This window comes from Argiope bruennichi, chromosome 7, assembly GCF_947563725.1.
Source record: "Argiope bruennichi chromosome 7, qqArgBrue1.1, whole genome shotgun sequence".
NCBI lineage: Eukaryota > Metazoa > Arthropoda > Arachnida > Araneae > Araneidae > Argiope > Argiope bruennichi.
The window spans coordinates 105,380,929-105,408,247 of NC_079157.1; the positions used below are offsets into that span (position 1 = coordinate 105,380,929).

Here is a 27,319-nt window from a genome sequence, read left to right on the forward strand (position 1 = left end):
AGGAAAAAATTGTGGATTGAAGTAATTTAATCCCTAAATAATGCTGCTATCTCGTGTTTAAATATTTCTTTTTAGTCTGGTATTGATGAATCTTTGACAAAAAACCTATTTAATCATAATAATGAAACAGATTGGAGGCACCTAACTAATGATGTAGGATAGGAAAATACTCAGTGGTATATACTCAAAGCCTCATTATTTTATAAAAGAAAGTTGATGGATAAATGAAACATCTACAGAGTTTTATAAATATCCTTCAAAAAGCATATAGTGTGTTTATGGTCATTTGAATTTAAATTTTAAGTCAAGATATAATTTGAACAGTAAAAATATAATTAAAGATCCTTCCCCTAAAATTGCAAATGAGTATTCTTTTATTTATATTTTAACCATGATATTTACATTAAATTTAAGAAAAAAAAAGTATATTAAAGTTTATGATCCAGATGAATGCTGCATATCAAAGGAACTGCAAAAAAAAAGGGAGTATTACATATAACTAATTCAGCTACTAAATAATTTACAATCCTTGCTGTTGAAACAAAAATAACTTACCTTTGAGTTTACAATATGAATGAATATTACTTTCAGAATAATTAACATTTAAAAACTTGGAGTAATGTTTATTAATGTGAAAGGTGAAGAGTTTCTCACCAGTTTATGCTCCGGAAACAAATTTCATAGCTTGTGGTGGGTTATAATTTTTTTATATTCAATTATCACAAAAATTTCTATTTTTATAAAAATTATCTGGTAATGTAATTTATTAATCCAAACAGAATAATAAACAATTGTATTTTACATTTTAATTTCTATTCAACCAAACACAACACTTTTTGTTTTAAATTTCTGTTCAAAAAGGGTTAATATTTTTAGACCATATATTTTATGTTGGATCCATGCGATAAAATTAAATTTTCGTTTTATCTGATTTATGTTTTTGATTGTTATAGAATTTAAAAGATTTTCATCTTACTAGTTTTCTGTTTATTAACTTATTGTAATTCTTAATATGTATTCTATACTTATTTATATTATATAAAAATATCATGAATCAATGCACTGCTTGCATTTTATGTGTTCAAAATAGATACTAAATTTTTTTTACATTACAGCACATAGCAATATTAAAATCAAAGAGTATTCAGAGCACAATTTCGAGATTAATAAATGTTAGGTGGTATTTATTTCAAATTGTATATTATATATATATATATATATTCTGTTTGTTGAATAAATAAAGCCTTTGCAGAAAAAAAAACTATTATTTTTTTCAATGAAAGCCATTTATACCTGACACCATTTGTTGAGTAAAAACACATTTTTGCCAAAAAGGCAGTAGTTTGCCAAGTTAAGTAAAACCCACAGAGAAGGAGATATCTTTCTCTGTGGTAAAACCTGTGCATTTGGGTGACGTGATTTAAATAACTAATGAGCGTTAAGATGCAAAAATCCTTGCTTCTGGTACAGACACATGTGATACGAACCTGCAGACTTCAGAATAATCAGAACTGCAAAGCTTTAAATTTAGCGGGTTAAATTCACTACTGGAGCTAAATACAATTAAGATTCTGAGTTCGATTAAAATTTCATAAGTTGAAATAGAATGTGTTCTGCTTTAAAAGCGTAATGCTATGATAGGGGGCGATCTGCGCTCCTTCGCAATATCTGGTATTGAAAATTTAGAGATATTTTTAGTTACAAATTTATTTTTCGAAGTATAACAATTTTAATAATTCATGATTTGCAGTTAAAATCTCCATTAACCTATTGATGTTTTGAATTAAAAAAATTAATTTTGGAAGTAACACAGTTTTAATAATTCGTTGTAGCCTTATCTCTTTCATGTAAAAAAATAAGTTAAAAGAGAAGAAATATCGAAAACTGTTTATCCGAAACCATGATTCGAATCTGCAATCTTCAAAATACTCTGAACTACATTGCTTTCCAATCCATGAAGTCAATACCTGGCGCCATCTACATTTAAGAATCTAATTTCGATTAATATATCATAATTTTAAATAGGATGCATTTCTGGTCTAAAAGCATAATGCTAATTGGAGAAATTTATATGCATGCTCACTATGGGCAAATAAAAATTGCACTACCCTATTAATGTTATAATTTAAAATTTTTTTATGGAAATATATAAATTTTAATAATTTGTAATAACCTGAAAATTAAAAGCGAGTATAATTTACAAAATAAATCAAAATTGAAGAAAAAAATATGTAAAACTATTCATCGTGTCCTAGATTCGAATCTGCAACTACAGAATACTCTGAACCTCCATGCCGCTCATTCAGTCAGATCACAATTTTTTCTAACCCATCTTTATTTATGATTCTAAGCTTGTTTAAAATACCAATCATAAGCGTTGTATGAAATCATAAACGTTACTGGTCTAAAAGCATAAAGCTATAAATTTTAATGATTTATCCTCATTCACAAGATCTTTAATAAAAAATTGCATTACTCTTCTGATGCTTTTAGTAACAAAATTTATTTTTGGAAGAATTACAATGTTTATAATTTGTTGCACCATAAATTAGACTGGAATATAGTTGACAAATTAAATTAAGAAAGTAGAAAAAAATATGTAAAACGATTCATCTTCCCCAACATTCGAACCTGCAATCCGTTGAATGCTCCGAACTGCAAGGCCTCTGAATCCAATATGTCACATATTTTTCTATCGAAATTTACATTTAAGATTGTAAATTCGATTAAAATATAGTTTGAAATAATATGCGTTTCTGGACTAAAAACATAATGCTATGAAGTGGAGCGATTGATGCTCACGCGCAAGATTTTCAATTTAAAACTGCATTAATCTATTGATTTTTTGAGTTAAAAATTTAATTTTGGAAATATAACAATTTTAATAATTCTTATTAACGTAAGAAGGAATCTGGAATACAATTTATAAAATAACTAAAAAGAAAACTATTCATCGTCTCCAAGATTCGATAGTGCCATCTGTATAATGCTTTGAACTGCAGCTTCTCTCAATCCATTAGGCCACAAATGTTTCTAGCGCCATCTACATTTAAGTTCCTAAATTTGTTTAAAAAATTCTAGTTTGAAATAAGGTGTGTTTCTGGGCTAAGAAACGGAACACTATGAACTGGAGCGATTGATGCGCATGCAAAAGATGTGCAATTAAAAATTGCATTACATTATTGATATTTTGAGGAAAAAAAAAATTTCTGAAAATATATCAATTTTTATAATTCGTAGTAACCTAAATATTAGACTGGAATATAATTTTGAAAATAAATTAAGAAAGAAGAAAATATATGTAAAACTAGTCATCTCCTCCAACATTCGAACCTGCAATTGGCAGAATGCTCTGAAATGCAATGCCTCTCAATCTATTAGGTAACAAGTATTTCAAGCGCCATCTACATTTAAGATTGTAAATTCGATTAAAAAATCATAGTCTGAAATGGGATGCTTTTCTGGGTTAAAAACATAATGCTTTATTTACACGATATAAAGTAAAATTTCAGGTGGAGTTGTGTAAAATTTTAATCTAATACAGTTTTGGAAAAAAATTATTTCTGTTAATATGCTAAAAATTATAAAGTATTTTTTGTTTTGTTTCAAAGTTGTCTATTTTGTGCAGAATCAATATTTAATTAAATTGATTAGTTAAATGATAATTCGTTTCTAAATAAATAAAAGAATTATATAGTGTCACTAAGAAAATAGAATTTTACGAAATCTTTAACCTAACATTACAGCAAATGCTTGATTTTTGCACTTATGAAATAAATTAAACTAAGTGAAATTCTATGAGATCACTGTACGCACAGCAGAAATATGAAAAAAATTGCTTTACGTGCAGCATTTTATGTCTTTTAATTAACAAAATATTGTAACAAATATTCGTTGTTAATTTGCATGGGACATCTTTTCTACCAGATGAAAGTATTATTTGAATAGCTTCGAAAATAATTAACTAATAATGAATGAAGTAATTACATCTAAATAATTTTCACAACTCATTTATTTCAATAAAGTAAAAAGCATATTCTTTTACAAAAGAAGGGCAATTAGCGCAAGAGAAATAGTTGGTTCCGTGAAAGACAATTGCAATGCCAGGATAAAGTATTTCAGATCCAACTTCTTCTAATGAGAACTTTTACCTGAAAAAGAATCCAATTTAAGAATTAATTACAGAAAAACAAAGATAATACAATTTAATCAACAGATTACAGAATAGATGTGATTACTATCAAATCGTCGCGTTCTCAGAATTTTTATTTTTTTAGGAAATGCCATGTTATATTATGTATAATCATTTAATTCAAGTTATAGCCAACAATCCAGTAAAATGTGAATTTAATATATTTACTGCAGGCCTACGTAAGTGCATTTTAAAATATGAGATTATATCATTTTTATTACATAAGGCCTAGTCTAAGATTTCTTTCTAACATATTTAACCTTTAAAAAAAAGCGTTACATTGTTTATGATGAACATTATAAGAATTTTACATATAAAATACAAAGGTTCATGGCACAGAAATTGCTTTTAATACATATAATCGATCGGGTAACTTTAAATATAAACAAATTACCATGCAAAAATTGCAAACTGCTATATTCAACGCTTTAATATTTGAACTTAATTTAATGTATCATTTATTAATTAAACTTCAAAATATTACTTTAACTACTGCGGAAAAGTCTGTCTGTGTAAACAGAAAATCTATGCATTCCGACGAAACGAAAAAGTAAAAGGAATCAAAAAAGCGAGGCCAAACAGAATGTTTAATCGAACGAAACTTTCGACTTAACTATCTCTAGATGGATATTAGATACCACTTTACTATGGAAATTAGTAAACATATCTTCCACATTATATATCTAAAAAATTGATTTTATAGTATCTAAAACATATATCTCTCTTTTTAATGTCCACTTCATTTCAATACGCTTTTTTAAAAAATAATTTCTTTAAATTTAGTTTAATACGCATTTGTTACGTTTTAAAGGTTATTATTTATTTCAGAATCACCCGTCGAAACGTTCAATCACGTGCTTTTGCCATTATTAAATTGAGATTTAAGAGATATTGCATCTGTGGTGGTAACATCATAAGCCAGATAACAACTTCCGGAGAGGAGTGTACACTTTTGTCTAGTGGCTTTGTTACTCGGCTATGAACCCTAACGCAGCGAGTGCGAACCTCAATTTGCACAATGGTGACCCTAGTTCTGAACAACCACATCCTTTGTTTAACTGTCGTGGCTCCATCTACCGACAGCAAGCACTCACACGCGCTCGCCGCTTGGCGCGATAACAACGCTCGTTGCTCGCCATAACTGTCGCGATAAACTCCACCGACTCACTCACTGGTAGGGGAGTATTGTAGTAGTAACATCATAAGCCAGATAACAACTTCCGGAGAGGCATACTTTTGTTTAGTGGCTTTGTTACTCGACTGTGAACCCCTGTCTAATTAACCTATGAAATTCATGTTTTTATGTCGTGTAAAATGACGAAACAAATTTTTAAAAAATATATGTATTCCATATTAATAGTTTAACAGCCTAAAAAAATCAATAATCTGGATGAAAGGTCAACAAAGTCGGTTAATTCAATTAAAATCTCCGGTCTATTATTCCTCTTTTCAAATAAAACATCGTTTGAATCAAAATTGATTGTTTCTAAAATATATAAGGTTTTATTTATTAACTACGAATCAAAATATATACTTATATTTAACTCGATCTACTACGGGTTTATTAAAAGGAATTTAACAATGCAATTTTCATTCTTTTCCTAACATGATAACACTGCGATGCATTTTCGATAATAATGTACTATATTTTCTCTATAAAAATTAATTATTAATTAAATTTGTTCCATACCAATATCGTCTTTTATTAATGAATATGAGAAAAATAAGTTTCTTTAATAAAAAAGGGGGAAAAGAAACTAAATGTAAGAAAAGTAAAAAGTAAAAAAAAATATTTGAAATATAAATGTATTTCTTCTTGGTACACAAATAATAATAGATTAAATAAAAACCATACTAAATTTCGTTTTACTTTTCTGTTCTTTTTAAATAAAAACAGATGTGAATTATACATAAAAAGATATTTACTTTGGATTGTCTTTAGAAACTCATTTTTTTTTGAATTTTTGTTTTAATTTCCAAATTTTTACCGAAATAAAGTATTTTCTAAAATTTAATACATGAATAAAACAAAGAATTTTATGATTTTAATTTTTTTGCAATTTTTTTTAATATATATATATATATATATATATAACATCAGCATTATAATCATGATACAATTTTAATCACTTTTTTTCTCAAATTGAATAAAAGATGGCATTTCTTGAAGTAAATGAAAACTGGAATTAAAGAAAAAATTAGTAACTAAAATCAGAAAATGTGTACTATAATCAGGTATACGCAGTAGGAACTGAGCAATGATTCGATTAACGAAATTTCATTTTTATTACTATGAAATGAAATCGTTCGAAAACATATTGCTATCTATCATTATGATTTACTGCTGTATTAATGTTAGAGCTGTAAAAAAAGATTCACAGAGATTCTGAATGGATACTTAACGGTTGTAAAAAAGGGATTATTGTTGAACTTTATTTAAGTAACCTTAAGGAAATTATCCTTATCCGGCCAAAAAACATATAATTATTTATCTATAATACAGCTATCTTGCCAAGATAATAATTCAGTTAGAAAGCCAGATTTACAGAGATTCTTTATGAATATTTAACTTTAGAAAGCAGCTGCTTAGTTTTTAATCTTAGTATATGTAAAGCAAGTTTTAGCAAAATAATATATGCGACATTTGTAAAATTCTCGAAAATTTAATCACTATGACAAATAAAAGATATCCTTAGTGACAAACAAAAGCATTTGAGTGAATTATAAAGAAATAATTACAGTAAAAATTTATAACATTAAAAATTATAATTTTACAAGAGCTGTTAAGTAGAATATAGCACAATCAACTAAATGAAACATTAATATTCTAATGCATTACAAAAAATAATTAATTTGTTTAAAATGATTTCAGAAATTCTATATCAACACATCTCCTAATATTTTCCTAGAATTTGTATAATTTACAAAATGTTTATTCAACACATAGATTATTAGCATTTTTTAGTGGATTTTGAGAGCCTCCTTTCAGTTCTGCAGCCCCCAATAGCTATCCACTCAGCTTACTTGGTAATCCATCTTTGATTTCCAGAGAAATATTAACTGAAAGGATTTTATCAAATTGTTGAGGCAGTTGATAAGTCGTAAGAAACGTCCAATTTGGCTTATAGAATTTCGCTTCCATTCTGAACAGGTCATTGTAATTCTATGCAGGTGAATGTCTTGAGGCGATTAGTCCAAGAAATTTTTTTTTATTTTTAAAATAATTTTTAATTGATTCTTTTTTTGCAGAATTAATAAAGTAAAATATGTTTCTCCTTTTTGTTGTTATTGTTTCTTATGGCACTTGCCACAGACAAGCCTGCAGTTCAGAAACAGCCGATTTAAGCCTAAGGGGGGGGGGGCTCTTGTTTTTATCGTAGAGCCAACTTGAGCCAAGGGTACGACGTGACTACTCACGAATCACTCATTCGCTTGCACAACCCCTTTTTACAGGAGGCCACATTCACACATCTCACAGATAGAACAGGAGGAACAACCATGCCCAAACCGGGACTGGTTTGATGCGCTACCCCTATGCCAGGACGCCTGTTTTCTACTTTTTAAAATACTTGAACCTATTATTTAGCATACAATATTGGACAATTTCTTAATCCCACAGGTTTTTATTTTTAATTATGGAGAAATATTGAAATGAAGATTAAACCCATATTATCATGTACGAACATTTCAACATTCTTAACAAACTGATGTGGGCTTTTCAGCTGGTATCAATTTACCAATACAGAAAAAGGGGCATTGTTATTCCACAAATGCTCAGTTATGAAGGTTTTAACCCCCATCTCGCTTGCATAAAGTTCTCCATTGGGAAAAAATCGCGTTGCCTTTCTTAATATCGGTGATCAATGTTTATGAAATACAGATCTGTAGGGCTAATCTTGCATTTTCTCTAAATACATCGTGTGAATATCTATTTTAGATGCCTATTTTTCGACAAAATCACAACACGTACCGAACAGTCACAAGATCACATACCGAAATGTAGTGATTTTATATATTGCGCTTTTGAGTTATAACGTTTCTAAGCATTCAAATGTGTTAGTCAACAAACAATAAACGGTTTGATAGGTCTCGTATAAAATATGATAAGTGCTTACATTTACGATGTTAAATCTGTGTACGAAAGTTTATGACCTTTTTATGATTTGTAGTTAATCGAGATTATATGTTTTCGAAACGCCAAGCAGCCAGATTTTCTCTGTATGGACATTCTTCTAAATTTGACATAAAACTACAAAGTCAGTGACAAACCCAAGAGCTCAATTTAATTCTTTAAGGCGAAGACATTTTTGTGTTTCCGTGTTCTTATCAGATGTACCGATAAATAAACAGACAACCTGGCCTTATAACAAAACTTTAATTTTCGATCGGAATAAGGTTTGAAACGTGGAGATTGATCTTTGAATCTTTTGACGATTTTAATAATTTTTCTAGTTTGTGAACTAGTAAAATATTCAGATGATTTCGTGACCTTTCATTATTGGAATTCGATGTCCATGGCCCATTGAAATGCCATTTGCTCACAATTTTAATATTTTTTCTAGTTTGTGAACTAGTAAAATATTCAGAGGATTTCGTGACCTTTCATTATTGGAATTCGATGTCCATGGCCCATTGAAATGCCATTTGCTCACGATTTTAATATTTTTTCTAGTTTGTGAACTAGTAAAATATTCAGATGATTTCGTGACCTTTCATTATTGGAATGCGATGTCCATGGCACATTGAAATGCCATTTGCTCACGAATTTAATATTTTTTCTAGTTTGTGAACTAGTAAAATATTCAGATGATTTCGTGACCTTTCATTATTGGAATTCGATGTCCATGGCACATTGAAATGCCATTTGCTCACGATTTTAATATTTTTTTCTAGTTTGTCAACTAGTAAAATATTTAGATGATTTCGTGACCTTTCATTATTGGAATTCGATGTCCATGGCCCATTGAAATGCCATTTCCTCACTCGCATGAGCTTTCATTGTTGACAATCTGAACATCACAGAGCGGTGCCTAGTTTGTCCTCACCGGAAATACTCATAGTCAATTAGGTTTTTTGGTGTGGGTAAATTTTATAAGAGAGCAAGCATTTTAAACTACTTTGATATAAATAGTTAAATAATAATCCTTTACGGTAATATCTTTAAGAGATTTCAATCAATGTCATTTCTTGTATTTAATTAACGTTTAATTGAGTCATCTTTATAAATCTTTAATAATATTTATAATCAAAATATTAAATAAATATTTTTATATTAGGAAAATGAAAACCAGGTTTAAGCCTCTCTGGTTTTCAATATGTGATATTTTTGATACATTTTTCATGCGACGTGCTGAATGTAGACACCTTTGGATTTACTGAAAATGAAATAGTTAATTATTCAGTCGTATTAGACTCAACTGCTATTTTATATCGCTGCTTAAAGTACTTACTTTCAGTAATTTTTAAGCTCCATAGCACTTCTCCATACACTCTTCAAGCGTTTCAAAATTGTTACGGTTTCCTCCGCAGCCACCGTATACGAAGCGTTCACATCTCTTTCCGGCAGAATCGTAGTACCAATTCAGTATATGCATCCTGCAATTGCCTGGATCTTTCGGTTGGTAACAAACTGCGTGTTAGAAAATAATAAATAGAAACATAATTAGAGGGTCCGAGAGACAAAGGAAGATAAGGGCAATTAGAGTTTTTAAGAGCAATAAGTTATTTCTTTACCAGAAAGGTTAATCCTGGCACATGCCTTCAAAAAATTATTCGGAGACAGTTTTAACTATTACGGATATACGATTACCGCACAAAGAAATTATGAAGCGTATTATTGCAGAAACATACTGTCTTTAAATGTATGGCATATTTCTCCAAGTAAGTCATCGACTCCATATTTAAATTTACTGTAATAGAATTTTTTTTTTCAAAATGCAACACCCCATTTCAAATATGTATCTGATTTTTTCAGATTAGAATCACTGAAATGCGTATACTGTTATTTAAATTTGAGTACCACTCATAGAAATTTCAAAATTTTGATGTCAATCGAAGGAGCAAGACATGAAACATAACTATACCAAATTTTATTCATTTCTATGCAATAAGTTTTAAGATCTGTTTTTTTTTATCACCCTTGGATTGAACTCCAATTGAAACCAAATAAGAGATCGGGGAGAGAGGGGTGCTGTTGCATCTGAGGGTAAGGACCCCTGAGCACCCGAGGGCAGAAGTCTGACTTCTAGCTCAAATGATGATGCTCGCACACTCGCTTGTACAACCCCTTTCTACAACCTCTTTCACACACTTCACAGATAGAACACAGGGTAGAGAACAATCATGCCCGAACCAGGATTCAAACCCGAGACGCCCTGATCAGGGAAATACGCGCTTCCACTAGATTAGGATGCCAGTTATAAATTTGTAGCAATAACAAAAGATTTTTGGGATAGCAGGATTTTTGCATATGGGAAGGAGGAACTCGTTTTCACTATTCACAGTTGAACAATTTTTGGAGAAAAATAATTGATGCATAAGCTGCATAACTTAACAATTCTTTATCACTGGAATTATATTTTGCTGCAATCCCTAAACCAAATTAGCAACAAAATATATGTCAAAACTTTAAGAGAGGTATTTTTTAAAAGTATTTTAGTAATCGTAACTGAAAAACCATTCATCGGGAAAATACTACCATAATCCTTTAAAGGGCCATTTTTTCCTAGTCATATTATGTTAAAATATTTTTATGCATGAAATTAGAATAAGAAAAGGGATTCATTTAGCTTATTGGATAAATTTAATTTGATTAATTAATTAATTTGGTTAATTAATAATTAAGTAACAAATCAAGACACATCATTTTGTCTTGAACTGAAGCATCTAAGTTTCTGAATTACTAAAAAAATTTGTCAGAACTTATGCCAACCTACATAATTTCATACAAAGATTGATAAAATTGGTGGGAAGCATACTTCCCACGGCCCTAGAAAGGGTTAAAATGTATTTCTTCCGATTTCCAGAGTGACAAAGAGAATATTTTTTTCATATATTAATTAGTTATTCACTTTTACATTCGTGAGTAATTCATTTTTTCAATTGAGAAATTGTTTTTCCAAGTGTTTTTTTTTCTTTTTTAAAAAATCTAATTAATACTTGTTGTGATCAGCTATTCAGTAGGCACCGGAGGGCTTAACTATTGGTTTTTAAGTGAAAATGAATGTCATCTGATCGGGATATACTTTAATCGATTAATATTTGTCATAAGTGCCACCGAATGCTTTTCATGTGTTTAATGTCAGGAATTACAACATTAACGGTAGAAGAATATACTTAAATTATTCAGAATTCTCGGAATTTCCATGAATATTATCAGAGGCAAAAAACTCATACTGTGATTTTACAAATAATGTATAATATATAATAGGGTAAATTAAATTAAAAAAAATTAACTAACCAAAACAAAAAACAGTTATTTACTGTATTGTCTGCAATTCCATCTTTAAATTTTATGTTCAACTGAAACGCCCTTATCTTTTCAAATTATCGAAAGAAAAATAAATAAATAAATAAAACAGATTTTGAAAATGCAACGAGATTGGATTTGAAATAAAATATTCAAACATTTTAATTTTTGGTCAAATTCGGTTTTTAAACTCTAATGGATACCATAAGTGAGAGCTTCTGCTTTTTGTATAAATTATAAGAAAATCGATGCATTTTCAAATTATCGTGCTCCCCCCCCCACACAAAATCGTCAGAAAACCAATTCTTTTAATATATGACAGAACTATTTTTTGGCGCAAATAGAACGCATCCAAGTTCATCAAATTCGTTGCAATGTTGTTAACTAAAATACAAACACCTATTCATATATAACATAAAGGTGTCAAAGTAACACAGGTATAGCAAACTTACAAATCTGTGGTGAATAGCATATAAGACAGTTAACAACTGCGCTGCACGTGCAATTGCTTTTGCATAATGGTATGTTACTGGACTGCGAACCGCAATGTCCCAGGTTCTATCCCCGCGCATCTCGAACCGCTAAATTGGTGACCTCGGACGATGAGCCTTCAACCTTAGTACAGCTGTTGTGACGCCATCTACCCACGGCGAACCAAAGTCGTCAGATTCACTTGACGCAGCAATCCAAAGTCGCCAGACTCACTTGACGCAGTAACCACTCACCCACACACATTCGCTACTCAACTGGGTACAGGCCCATTAGACAACAGCTCATTACATCACCACTGAACAGCCATATCGTTCGTCTCACCTCCGACTCACTGGAGGGAGAGTCTGTGGTGAATAGCATATAAGCCAGTTAACAAATACGCTGCACGGGCAATTGCTTTTGCATAATAGTTACGTATGTTACTGGACTGCAAACCACAAGGTCCCAGGTTCTATCCTCGCGCATCTCATACCGCTAAAAATCTACTACTATAATCAAAAAGTAGCCCGAGCGGTAACATAATAAACATGGAATCAATTTATGGATAAAAATTTTGGTTTTTTTTTCTTTCAAAGTAGTTTTATCTAACTGCAATGCTCTTCTGATAACATTATTTTCAAGAATAAAAATATGCCTACTGTCATTTTTGCGAAACTATTTCAGAAGTAATTATGAATTCTTTTTATCAGATAAATGAACTCAAAACAGTCATAGTGAAAATGCAATATGAATCGAGGAAATGAGACAAGGCCAAATGATGAAATGCCAAATGAATGCGGAGTTAGTGGAATCCTATATAATGGGAATATTTTTTTTGCCAAAAATTCTAGAATAGAAAAATCACTGTGAAAAGATACAATATCCTTTTCTATGGGTTACTCCTCCACAGTTTTTCTGGTTTTCGACTTTTTGGAAAATCAAAGTCTTCACTGCCTATATAACTTTTGAAAGACGATCACTAAACGCACATTTTTTTTATCTGATCAAAATATTGATAATTGACCGAATTCCATAATCTTCCACAGTGTGATTCATTTATGACATATTTTCTAACTTATTTAAACTTTTTGTTTCCATTCAAATCTCTTGTTTTTAATAATATGTTTTTTATGGGCGTCTAACAAAGTTTCAAGCATTTTGTGGAAGAATTTGTTGACACAAACAAATTATAATTATAGTATTTTTTATACTGAAAATTCGATATTCTGAATAATATTCGATATTATTCGATATTCTGCAAAGTCAATGGACTTAAAATTCGCATCTCATTAAAAACAATTTTATTTTCAGACGGTAAAATGAAAAAGAATTCATTCATATTGAGATAACTTAGAAGATTCAAAAAGTAAAGATATTATCTTAATTTTAGTACATTAAATAAAAGTGCGATTTTTGTCATTAGTATTGCATAAAAATTAAATTGAAAATTCCAAAGTGTTTTTTTTAAATTTTAATAAATTTAATTTAGCTCAATTTTTCTTGAGTTTGACATTTTTTTGACACAATCTTTGAATAATTAACTATAGATTTCCTCAGTTGAATGGAATTTAAAATTCTTCAATGCTTTATCAAATATTTAATCGCGTGATTTCCCCCTGTTGTTGACAGTTAAGGAAGAAAGACCGTGATAAATGCTTCCAATTTTACTCAATAAGAAAAAATTCAAAACCCCGAAAGATGACATAAATTCTGTTTTCAACAACAGTATGTACTATTGTATTGTTGAGTTAATCGTATTAAGATATCGTAATGACTTAACTATTTTGAGAGGGATTACTTACATAATACATAAGAGAAAATATTACGGTTATTGAAACAACATGCGTCTAATTTCCACAACAATTTTATGCTTAAAATTTCATTTACTTCAGTGGAAATCCTGAATATCAAACTTGTATTCAAATTGACAAAAATAGGGTGCAATAGTTAATAATTGAATTAAATTATAATTAATTGACTCATTGATTTAATAGGACCTGAACACTACCAATTTTCCTGGCAAACAAATGCACCCGAAAGGTCACTAGTAGTAATTACAAAGGGACGAAAAGATAAAAAGTAATACCTGAAAAAAAAAAGACTAATTAAATGACACAACTGCAAGAAATTTTGTTTGTGGACATCAAAAATTTCTCCAAGCTATATAACCAGATGAAAAAAAATGAATTATATATTTACAAATATGTAAAATTCAAATGCAAATAAAAGTTTAAAAAAATATGAGGATATTATACTATATAGCTATGCCTATTTATATATGTACTGTTAGACATCAAAAATATTTTGCAAATAAAATAAAAAGATGGTATAATGATTTTTCCCAATTAAGTTTAAACATGCGTTAACTTACTACTTTGATCTCTTTGAGCAGTAGGAATATCCATTTCGCTCTGCCTATATGCAGCAGTGCAGAGAGTGAGAAGAAGACAGAGAAAGACAACAAATTTCAAAGGCATGGTCTGAAAAAAAAAACAACGGAGATTTAAAATGAGACACAAAAAGTAAAAGTGAATTCAAAATATTCAGTTTCCTATCGGTTTCATCAAAGAAGCTTTAAAAAACACTTCTTTGCATTCTTTTCATCAATAACATGATAAAACTAGTTCTGAAATTTCTAAAGTTGCAGAACACCATCACATACAGAAAAAACATGGCATTGGTTAAATTAGAAAAAAATGTTTAAAAAAAACTTATTTTTTATTGTGTAGATATTGCATTTCCTTGCTCTCGGAAAAGCCGAGACTGATAGACAAAACTTTTACGAATGATTTAGTTAAAAAGTGTATTGAAATCTGAAAATGTGGTTTATAAACTACATAAATTCCATCTGTTTAACCTAAAACATTTTTGAATTCTTCAGTTCACAGATTGAAACATTTGCTTTTCGGTCTCAGGAGTCTGGAAATTCGAATTTGTTAAGACTACTATGCCTTCGCATTGTATATATACATATGAGAAAAGTAAAAAACTCAACTCCCTGCAAGTTAAGATTAAAGCTTTGTAAAAATATAAGGCAAACTGGTCCTACATTGGAAGTAAAAGAGCAGATAAATTGCCAAATTAGTTCTTCTTTCAAAATAGTGATCTTTATTGAGAAGTATATAGTACCAAAAATTATACTTCATAAATTTTAATTTTCATCACATTTATAATATATTTTTATATTATAATTATTATTTGGGAATTTTTATCATCATGTTCTGTATCACTTTATTACCTTAATATATTTTATTTCCTGCACTCTTTAATTTTGCAATCATGTTTTCACGTTCCTATTTTTAGATAAAGAAAGCTATTTATCATTGAATGATATTCTAATAACGACATATATTTAAATTTTCTTCTTTTTAAACTAAATAATGTTTAGTCATTGACTAATTATGAATAATGTAATTCTCATTAGGTTTATATAATAATTTAAAATATTAGTAATACCTCAAATCTTTATTATGAAATTTTGTAGCAATTATTCAATCAAGTGTCGCAGGTCTTCTAGAAGGACACACTAATCACCGCTAGTCGGTTAGTTAAGGAAATAATTTAGAGGATATTAAAACATTGTATAATCCTCAAAGAATTAAAAATATATAGAATTTGGAAACTCAGCTCGTCAGTAAACGAGCGAAATGTCTAGTACAAAATTCATTATATATCTACAAAAATTCCATAATTACGATATAAATCCAAGTTAAATTAAAAAGTATAAAAACTAAATACTGTATCTTATATAAACATCGATGGTTTGATGTGGAAAAAAGAAGTAAAACTTACCTTTTTTCAAAATCGTCTGAATCTTTAAATACAGATATAAAATTCCATCTGATATAAGCATATATATATATACATGAAATTACTTTCATGGGAAATTTTTCTGATGAAATCATGTAATCTTTTGTTGTTTCACCGACCTTGGCATAGATAATTAAATATTTATTTTAATTTAGGAAACAAAAAAAAATCTTTTTTTCCAACTGGAAGAGGCTTTGTTGTTTTGAAATTCAGAAAGTAAATCATTAAGCATCAAATCTATTTTTTTTTTTTGTAATGATTAGAAAAATACTTATTTGCGAAATAAATAAACAGACGATAGTTTAAAAGTGTGCTAATGACGGTCGAATATTCTAGAAATGAGGCGATTTTCACAATATGTGGCTCACCATTTATTGTTTTATTATTTGTTTATACTGTTTTATTTCCGCTTTCATCAGGATTCGTTTTTTTTGTTGTTCTGTTTTTTAAATCACCTGAAATATCTTTAAAAATAGCCGTTCTGAGTAAGGCATCTAATTACTTTAGGAAAAAACAAATTTATCAAATTAGTTCATTAGCAGCACAAGCTCGAAATTATATGACACGTGTTTTCAAACAAAAGCGTGTAAATCAGGATGACGTTTTATCTGTCTTTCTTTTTCTATACTTATAATAAAGATCAATGTGCGTGCGTGTGTTGGCTCTCTACAGGCCAGACCGTTTGACCTACAGCTACTAAATTTGCGCACATGTATTCTTTGGAGGTAGGAAATGTGCACCTCAGAGCGATTCCTTTTTTTTAGTTTTTTTTAGAATTAAATGAATATTAAGCTTAATTTCGGTATTTTTTCATGTTATCTTCCGAAAATATTATCCCACAAATATAATTCTTATATCAAGTTAAAGTTCAAAATTTTTTCTTTTTAATGATATCAGTGTTTTAACCCATAAATTAAGTTCCTATTTTTAATGAATTTAAAAAAAAAAATATTTGAACCATATTTTTCCAACTATTTACTAAGCAGAAAAAATAATATTTATCTTGCACGTGCACGTTATGCGAGAGTGGGAATTTTTTTTTTATCAACATGTTATCATCACTTTGATAAAAGCTGAAATTAAAAAAAATCAATTAATTATTACTAGAAATTAAATCAAGAAAAGTGTAATATTTAGCACGTGACTGTATATGATGAAATAAATATAAAACATGATGTATTCTAAAAAATGCCAAGAAGGTTGCTATGATCATTGACAATATCTACATTATTAATTCAATAAATCAGCTTCATTTAAGGCAAACATGGTTTAATATATATGTTACGGCCAAAGCCCGAAATCGGCCAGTTCGCGAATTGGCGGGGCAATTCGCGAACTGACCAACGTTGCTGTAAACTTACCGGTCAATGTCCGATGTTTTCTTGATTTCGGGCTTTGGCCGGCCAATTCGCGAAGTGGCTTCGGACGATCGGCCAAAGTAGGAAGAATGGAATCAAGAGCACACTATTAAAAATTATTATCATCAAGAGCACACTATTACTTCACGCACTATTAAAAATGAATTATTTAAAAATGAGTACTTCTATGTACTGTTTTTTTTTTAAAGTACAATTGTTTCAGAAACAAGTTCAAATATAAGCGACACTTCTGAGTTAAAAGTAAGCTTGTAATATATAAAAATATGATCTCGTGTTCTCATATTAAAGCCATAATAGAAAATATTCAGTGAAGGTATATGCTGTAACAACGTGATAACGTGAAAATTAGATTTGCGCCCTTCAAAATGACCGAATTATATCTTGAGCAAAGGCGTTGTGTATCGTGTATGAATACAAAGGCAAATTGAGTATTCAATTTTCAACTACCTTTAAGGGTGATCCTTACTCTTTTTCTGCTTCATGGACCTAATGTTAAAGATCCCAGGTCACACTGTCTCTCGAAATATCGCTTCAAAAATATGACATTATTTGCAAAGGAAAATATTAAACATAAGGGCTAATTAAAACAAATATAAGGAAAAATAGTTTTGATGTTAATATCATTTAAAGACATTTTTTTTGTTGGCGCCATCTGCCGAATTTCACCTACAACATGCCCTTATTTATATTTTATACTTAAATGTCATCATATTTATTTACCACTAGTCGCCATTGGCGACCAGCCGGTTCGCAGTATTGATGATTGCTAAAATTTTCAGTTAATGTAACTTGTTCTCTTAGTAGCTTTTTCTGCAAAAGATTTTTGAGCTTCATATTTTGGTACTTATATGATTTAGTCATACTTTTATGTAGGCCTTAAACAGTTCTGTTCATTATACTACTTATCACTTTCTCTAATGTTCTGTCAGCATCCATAAAATTTCTACTTTAAATTAAAGTGAAAATGTTAAACTGCAATCAATATAAAAGCTTTTTATACTGAACCTAACCACGTCTTTTTTTAAATATGAAAATTTAAATCAGAGTCGTTCGGCAGTGAATTTATATGTGCACTGCAGAATAATTTATATAATATCTAAAAGAATTATTCATCAAAAATTTCTCTGATTCATCGCAAAATTAATTTTTTACTTTCAAAAGACTTAAATGATGCAAATAAAAATATTTTATTTTATTTCAGTCAATAAATGAACTTATGAAAAAAATTACGAATTTTAAATTTTACACAGTCTTTTGGTCCCAAGGAATCCTATTCTGCGAAATACTCTTGACACTTCAACTTTTAAATAAATAAATAAACGTCCCCATCTTCTGCGATAAATCTGACCGATTTATGAAGTTTTTATGTATCAGATTTAGAACAATCAACATTTTTATAATCACAGGCCAATCACTGTCGAGAAACCCTGGCGGAAGATTTGCGTATCTTCATTGAGGCAGTCAGTGAAGTAGTCTAAAATCGCAGTTTTTATAGAAGAGCGCTATTCAAATTTAATAAATTATTCAGTCTTAATGAATGATTTTGTTGATTGGAGTTCAACAATTTTTATTTAAAATATTGGTGTCTCAAGAATATTTTGTTAAATATGATTCAAAGGGCAGAGGACCTATATATAAATTTAAAATTCCTACTTCATCGGAGCATTTATTGACTAAAGTTACATTAAATATAATTATTCAGTACCTTTAGACCATTTTGTTAACAAATGTATGCCCCAAATTAGCTGATGTCGCTGATTAGAATGATTATCCTATTAAACCATGTTTGACTTAAATGAAATTGTTTTATTGAATTAGTAATATAAGTATTGTCAAAGCTCATAGAAAACTTTTCCTCCTTTTATTTTTCAGAAAATATTTTATTTCATTTTTTTTTTCCTTTTATACAGACACCTGCCGAAAATTACAATTTTATTTATTAAATTTTCAATAATAGTTGATTATCTGTTAATTTAAACTTCTATCAATGTGATGGCAACACGTTGATAAATGCTAATTTTTTTTTAATTTGACGTGCTCGTACAGACTAAATTTTATTTTTTATTTTCATTATATTATTGAAAAATATGGTTAAAATATTTTTTAAAAATTCGTTCAAAATCTAAGCATAATTTATAAATTAAAACATTGGCATCATTAAAAAGATAATTTTTTGAGCTTTAATTTGATGCAAAAATCGATTTTGTGCTGTAATATTTTCTGAAGTTATAACGACAAAACGCCGAAATTACACAATTTTTAATTAATTAAAAATTTAACAAATAGCTTCAAGGTGCACATTTCCGATCTCCAAGATGCCAAATTTGATAACCGTATGTCAAAAATGGTTTGGACTGTAAAGCGCCAATAAACACACACACACACACACAGACATTGAGCTTTATTTATAAGTGCAGATTAGCAGATTATCACATCGGGCTTCGGCCAAGGATTCCCGGCCACTTCGCGAAATGGCCAGCCAAAGTAGAATATATATATATATATATATATATATATATATATATATATATATATATATATATATATATATATATATATTAATATATATATATATATATATACATACATACATATATATATATATATATATATATATATATATATATATATATATATATACATACATACATACATACATATATACACATATATATATACATACATATATACACATATATATATACATACATATATACACACATATATATATACATACATATATACACATATATATATACATACATATATACACACATATATATATACATACATATATACACATATATATATACACATATATATATACACACATATATATACATACATATATACACACATATATATATACATACATATATACACATATATATATACATACATATATACACACACACACACACACACACACACACACACACACACACATATATATATATATATATATATATATATATAGCTTTTTTAATGATACTTATTTTATTTCCATACGACTTTTTTTATGAAATTAGACTTCAAAAATTCATTAAAATAAAAATGTGTTTTAATGTTATGATGAAATTTAATTTCACCATTCAAATCCTTCGAATGAGTGCCAGTGTTTAAATTCAGATAAAGCTAATTGTTTTCTTTGACCATTAATTCTGAAATCGAATTTTTGTTTCTGCTCTTATCTCATAGTATATATATTCTTATAAATTCGTATCCACAGTGTTTCATAGTAGAGTGATTCATATATTCTTTTTGTTTCGAATCAGTTGGTATTGTTTTGTCAAATGCATGCCTCATATTCCGTTTAGCCGCCTGAAAAGTCAATCTCGGTGAACAAGTTGGTCGCCAAAAGCGTTTAATATTTATAAACCCAACTATGTTACAAAAATATATGTATGAAAATTTATAAATTGTAGGGAATTTTCATTATTTTTCACTTTTCTAATTTAACTGTAATTAGCATAAAGTGAAAATAAATAATGAAATAACATATTTAGTGAAAATCATGCTTTATAAAGAAATCTATTCATTACACGAAAACGTCGATCTTTCATATTTCGACTTTTAACAAGAGAACAGAAATTCTATTAAGAATGTTACAGGGAAGAAAATGCTAGAATTTTCTTATAATGCTGATGAGTATATCTAAGAATATTTTTAGAAATTTATGAAACTAAATTTAAATTTTTAGACAAATTTATAGATATTGCTGACGTTTAGCTGAAACTATTTCTTTTAAAATTAGTGTAATACTTCAACTAATTTTGATTATTGGACTTGGGGTTTTTGTTCATCGATTGATTACACGAATTCGATGTAAATATATTTGTGCTGATTGTTTTAATTCATTATGGATTTCAAAAGCATCAAACCACCATTAAACTTTGTTGTTGAAAATCATCAACTTATATATTTTTATATATAAGTTTCTTCCATTTAAAAATACAATTAATTAAGATCTAAAAAGTATCCTTGAAATGTTAATATTTTAAATTTTCAAATGGAGTAAGAATCATTTCTTTATGCTGTAATATTTTTAGAAATTAAAAAGAATAAAATTTCCATAATTTCCATTAAAATTTTTATGATAAGAAATATTTAAATAAAGTTTTTTAAAAGAAATCCCTGAGTTTTACATCTCTCTGTCCAAAGCATTTTGTGAAAAATTTCGTAAACGTAAGTTCGCGCTCTACCCTTTTGAGTTCCAATATAAACACACAACGACTTCTAAATCACTGTAAATAAAAATTTATAAATGTTGCTGAAATAATTTTTCCAGGTTGCATTTTCTATGTTATTTAGAAATATTTTATAAGAAAGAAATAATAAATAAAATATTTCCATGCATAGTAATCTTTATTATATATATTACAAAATGACATTCATGAGAAATAACACACGGATATATTTTCCATATGTAAGAGAAAAAAAATAAAAAAAAAAACTTTCTTGATTCCCAGAAACATTTCTTCGAATTTCGTGGTTTCCTGCGTCATATTCATTCTTTCTCGTCGCGGGTTTTACTAAGGAAAAAAACAACAACAGCATAAACTGTAATCTTCAATAACAAACAAGAAATCTATTTATGAAAAGAATAAATAATAGCCTCTTGAAGAGAAGCACAAAATTATTTTCGGTGAATCAGCGTTAAACTAAATAAATATTTGAAGCATGAAATTAGTTTTGATTTTGGATATTGAACGAATATGGGAATAATGAACAATAAAATGAAAAGAAAAAAGTTATACAATGATAACACTTTTGTTTCTTAGCCTGTTCAGAAGGCCCTAAGTGTGTGCACGTTAATCCAAGTCTATTTTGGAGAAGCCAATGTGGGATTTATCTAATAAAAATGAAATTTTATTCCCTCTATTATGATTCTTTTGAAAAATTTACTATTCAGCGATTTGTATTGCATTCGATGTGTGTATCCTTCGATGACTCTAAAAAGAGGAACATAAGGGACTTTAAAAAATAAATCCCGCATTTAATGGTTAAATGAAATTAATGGAGTTTTCACAAACGACAACATATGTGGCTTTTATGTATCCGAAATTAGAGAAGGTGCATGAATCTTATGTACATGTCAAGATCATGTAAAAGTTGAACCCTCTCCAATTTCGTAATATAGAATCCATAGGTCTGCAGGGTTTTTGAATCGCTTTTTTTGCACCGATGTGTACCCCAATTAATTTTTATAAATATTTATCTGTTGCATGTAATTATGACTTCTGGCCACAAAAAGTATTGTCATGTCTTTAAAACAGGCCGTAGAACACGGATAGTTCGTAATCCCTCAGGAATTGTAGATGTTTTTTTTTTCAGAATGCGTGTGATGGATTTTCTTCTGCCTTTCACAGATGAGTCATTAATACCTCTTTAATGACCTATATATTTTATTTTTGGAGAGGTTAAAAGTGTACCCTTGAAAGAGAGGTACAACTTCTTTTTGAATCTGTATGCAACAAAACATAGGTTTACCATGTGTTTCGCCTGATTGCTAATCAATATTCAGGTAGCTGCAGCACAAGAATATATTTTTTTGAACTAATGCCGGGTTTACACTCGGCCAGTTATAAGATGGCCGGCAGGCAGGGCACGTGCAGAATAGGACTGATTTATATTTGCCACAATTTCATAAGATATATTCAGGAATTCTACGCTTGGCTATAAATTGCCGTTTTGGCATCCCTAAATTTTTCTTTCTCACTTTCTATCATATTAAAATGAGGAATATTTACACAAAGAAACATGGAAAAAAAATCAACATACCTAAATTTGGAAAACTATAGAAAAAAACTGATGAATAAAATGAAAAAAAAACATAACCTCGCATCAGAAGGAGCAAAAAATGTAGGAATTAATCTACGATAAGTCATTAATTTTTTCAATCCAAGAAAAACCCGTCAAATTCTACAAACGCATGCGCTGTTAGAAAAAATACAACAGAGCGGCTTGCAGTTGTCTCGTCGGGGCAATTACTTGCCATCGTATTTTTTAGCTTTTCTACGCATGTGCTGCCTACTTTCCGTCTTATAACTGGCCAAGTGTAAACCCGGCATAAGAGTAACTCCTGAACTGCAAAAATGATTCTATTTTTCTGTCTATTCAGATTACTTTGAACAAGGTTACGGTTCTGATGTAATATCTCTCATTGAAAGTATGCGAAGATAAGTTTTGGTTCAGTTATATTAAGTCTCTTTTGTAGCAATATCAGAGCTATTTTGAGACGTATCGCGTAATTCTGAATCGCGGTCAGAAGCCGAGGTTGACATATGAACTGGTACACGCTCTTCAAACTTTCGTGTCACAAAAATTGGAGAATATTTGATCCGTAACTTTAGATTCAACGAACACATTTGACAAGACCTAACTGTTGAAAGATATTTAATGGAATCCGATTTTGTATTTCCTAGCCTTATCATTTCGCCACAATCGTTCCACAAAGAGAATTATTGAAATCATCCGGGAAACATTTCGAAATCTAAATTTTTTTAAAAATTCAAATTTTATATCTCTGTAAATCTCAAAACACCTATTTTAAAATTGCAACATCAATAAGTGCCTGATAATATTTTTATTATAAAACAACATCTGGAATTTTTAGAGATGTTTGCCTGTTTGTTAAGAAATATGATTATGCAAAATAAACCGAGGCTGATCATAAAATTTATAATGTGGCTTTTCCACTGCAAATGGAATTTATTCGAAATTTCTGATGACATTCAGGCTTCGGAATTCTGTTTTCATGCCCATGTCTATATAAACGCGATAACTCTAAAACGGAATAAATCAAATTATAAGTTTAGTATTGCTCTCTTATTAAAATTGAATTAAATCAGTTTACGGACGGAATTCGTCACCATTATGGCTGTTTTATTATCTATCTATTCATTCATGTGTGAGAATAAGAACTCAAAGACACAATCAGTTATTGATGCTAAATTTGGTACGTGCTTACATAAACGTATGTGCACGTAGATGCATTTAAAACTTGGATTGTAATAAGTTAAAGGAAGAAGGTACAACAAAAGAAAAATCCATACATTCAGCTGCAAAACTTAGCAGTAACATTAACACACAATTTGGCTCGACTTGACGTGAATGGCGTCAAACTGTGGAGATATAAATCAAGTCGATGATAAAACACTATAGCTGTTTAATTTTATATTGCATGAGTGTTTATCTGATGAAAGACGTATAACTTTTTCCATTCGAAATTTAAATATGGAAGATAATCTTAAAATATGTATAACCTGCATGTTATATATATATATATTAAATTAGAAAATATGATACACAAACTGCTTTGCAATTAAAATCAATACATTATCGACCCATTCTCTGTAAATTTATTAGACAGTTTTACTTCCTCCTGAAAGTCCCAGATGCGATTACCCTATTTCTATACTTCCATTTAATTGCTATGTTACGGCGACTTTTAACTTTAAGAGAAAACACTCGAAAGACTTACTTCGGAACTAGAAAGCATCTTATGTAGCACATGTCGAAGCTTTTGAAATTGTTTCCATTTCCTCCTGATCCACTGTACACGAAGGGCTGGCAGGTCTGCGTTGAATTGTGGTAGTGCCATCTTATTACGGGTGTAGTGTTTTTGCCGTTGCCGTAATCGCTTTCTAAATTACAAACTAAGAAATGAAGGAAAATGTTAGTAGTGAAGCAACAAAAGAAATATTACACAATCTAATGCTTATCAAATTGTAGGCGAAACAAGTTTCTCTATAAGGTAATTTGCATGTCGATAACTTTTGAAATGAGGATGGCTTAGATGATTATTGAATTTATAATTAATTTTCTATATCCATCTCAGATATTTAAGAAAATAGCAAGCTTTAAACGCCATTCTCTAAAATGGCTGCGAAATTTATCTTATAAAATGTCAGGAAATCAGGCCCGGAATAGGGTTCACAGTATCTAGAATACCAATTGCTGTGAAGAACCGATATCTGTAAAACGTCAATATTCTACTGTGAATGTCAGAATTCTTATATTCTTCATGTGTGTCACAAAAAGCATTAAATATTTCATTATTTCTCATACAATACGGAAAATATCTACATGCAACCTATGATAATGGTAAATGTCGAATATTTCTTTTGCTACAGTAAGATAAAACTATATATATATATATATATATATATATATATATATATATATATATATATATATATATATATATATATATATATATATATTAAATTTAACCCATTCCACTTTCGGTTTAATTAATTCCTTTGTAAAAATAATGCGCCATCAGTACTACGTATCAAATGAAAGTGATAAATTGTTGCCCTTGAAAAGGTGTCAAAGGTCAACGTATGTATTCCATTGGGGCTTGGCCGGAAATAATGTTATATAAGACTAGTGATCATTTGTTTCGGCCCTTTTGCTCTTCTTTCTTACTTCTGCTTTTGTGCCGCGCTGCGTGTGCTTGTAAATAAATTGCTTTCCTGAGATGGATATTAAAGAAAGAATAAAATGAAAGTAAAAATTCAACGTCTCGTCTATGTCTTCTGCTTCAACTAAAATAATAATGTTACATATTATATATATATATAAGAAGAGAATATTATATATAGTATAACTTAAGCAATAATTACATGCTTAACGTTGAGCAATCTTATTTATTTAGGAAAATTAAACTGTGACGTTCTCTCTGCTGTTTCGCCTCTCACTAATGCTTATTTGTTTTTGTTGAATTACTTTTTCGACGATTTCAAGGAATAAAATTATTGTTAACCAAATATTCTTTTTTTTTCTCCAACTTATTTCGTATGTGTTCGGAAAGCGATATTTTTATCCTCTAATTTCTAACTTTCATGATATCCACGTGATCTTATAGAAATAAAATACGCACTGAAACTGGTTAACTTACCTTTAGGATCGAAATTTGGATCCGAAATTTCTTCATCTTCGCTACTAATTAGCATAGCAGAATAACTGAAGAGGAGGAGTAACAAGATTGGAATCATTTTTCTTCTTGTTCTGTTAACATTTTATTAGAATTATTATTTATTAACATTTTATTGCAAATATATTTTATTAACATTATGCCCTGTTAACATTCTTAATGGAATCGGTTATGAGAGAGACAGAATGGGCATTCTTGAGAATCCTAGAAATATATCTTCATGATATTTGTTAAATATTTTTGTGCCCTTCTGAAACAATCCAGAGAGGTTTATTTGTGAATTACTGAATAGTATTTTGTTTAATTTTACCTAAATGTTGATTTCATATCAAAGGTATTAAAATATGTTAATTGTAAAAAATAATCATAACTTTAAACTTTATAGAAATACGTCTTTGTTAATGTTCTAATAGTATAAAAAAAAAAAAAATCAAATATATTGAGAACAAAGTAGAACAGACTCACTGAAAAAGTAAAAGACAGTTATTACATACCGAAAGGTATATAAAAAATAATTATTTATCAATCTTTAGTAGCTTAAAATTCCAATTTTCTTTAGAGTATTTCGACGAAGCCTTAAAAACTTTGTTTTTATTTATACAGTTTAGAAAAAAAAATACTTTCTAACATTTTAGTGCAAGAATAATAGCGTGTCTAAAAACTTCTTTCATCTTAATAAAAAAAAAAGTACTTACCGTAAAAATTGTTGACAACTCTGGCCTGTACAAGAATTTGCGTCGAAAAAGTAAGCTGATTTTGATCCCAGCAAATCATTAAATACTTAGTTAAGGTGAGTAAATTTAGAAGAACTTATATACATATGTAGGCTGCTCTCCTTTTTTTTCATAAGGTTAATTGCATGTCTTTTATTTTTATGGGACTTTCCGCCTAAAATGAGATAATAAATATTGACATAATAAAAGTCAATTAAAGATATTATTTTTCTTTTTTATATTTTTAGAAATAATGCCTTTATCTAAATCTGTTTCACTATTTGAGACTATTTAATGTGTTCTGAAGAACAAATAGAAATTTCGGCTTTCCTTTGAAATAATTTA

General features: G+C 29.1%; 1 protein-coding gene across 1 annotated transcript; it reads right to left on the minus strand.

Moving 5' to 3' along the window:
• Positions 1-21,664: 21,664 nt before the first annotated feature.
• LOC129974885 (kunitz-like toxin PcKuz2) lies at positions 21,665-27,036 on the minus strand. The gene is made up of 4 exons (XM_056087659.1): positions 26,957-27,036; positions 26,226-26,335; positions 24,804-24,978; positions 21,665-21,852 (listed from the first exon to the last, which is right to left on the minus strand). Exons 2-4 carry the CDS (start codon positions 26,320-26,322, stop codon positions 21,828-21,830), a joined length of 297 nt encoding a protein of 98 aa, XP_055943634.1. The 5' UTR covers positions 26,323-26,335; positions 26,957-27,036; the 3' UTR covers positions 21,665-21,827.
• Positions 27,037-27,319: the final 283 nt, after the last annotated feature.

What these genes read in the sequence shown, in the direction of transcription:
- LOC129974885 (XM_056087659.1), bottom strand. Translation starts at nt 26,322, where the DNA reads ATGATTCCAATCTTGTTACTCCTCCTCTTCAGTTATTCTGCTATGCTA. An exon ending in TCCAAATTTCGATCCTAAAG is followed by an intron (nt 24,979 to 26,225) that starts GTAAGTTAACCA and finishes TTCATTTCTTAG; the next exon opens with TTTGTAATTTAGAAAGCGAT. An exon ending in AGATGCTTTCTAGTTCCGAA is followed by an intron (nt 21,853 to 24,803) that starts GTAAGTCTTTCG and finishes TTTTTTCCTTAG; the next exon opens with TAAAACCCGCGACGAGAAAG.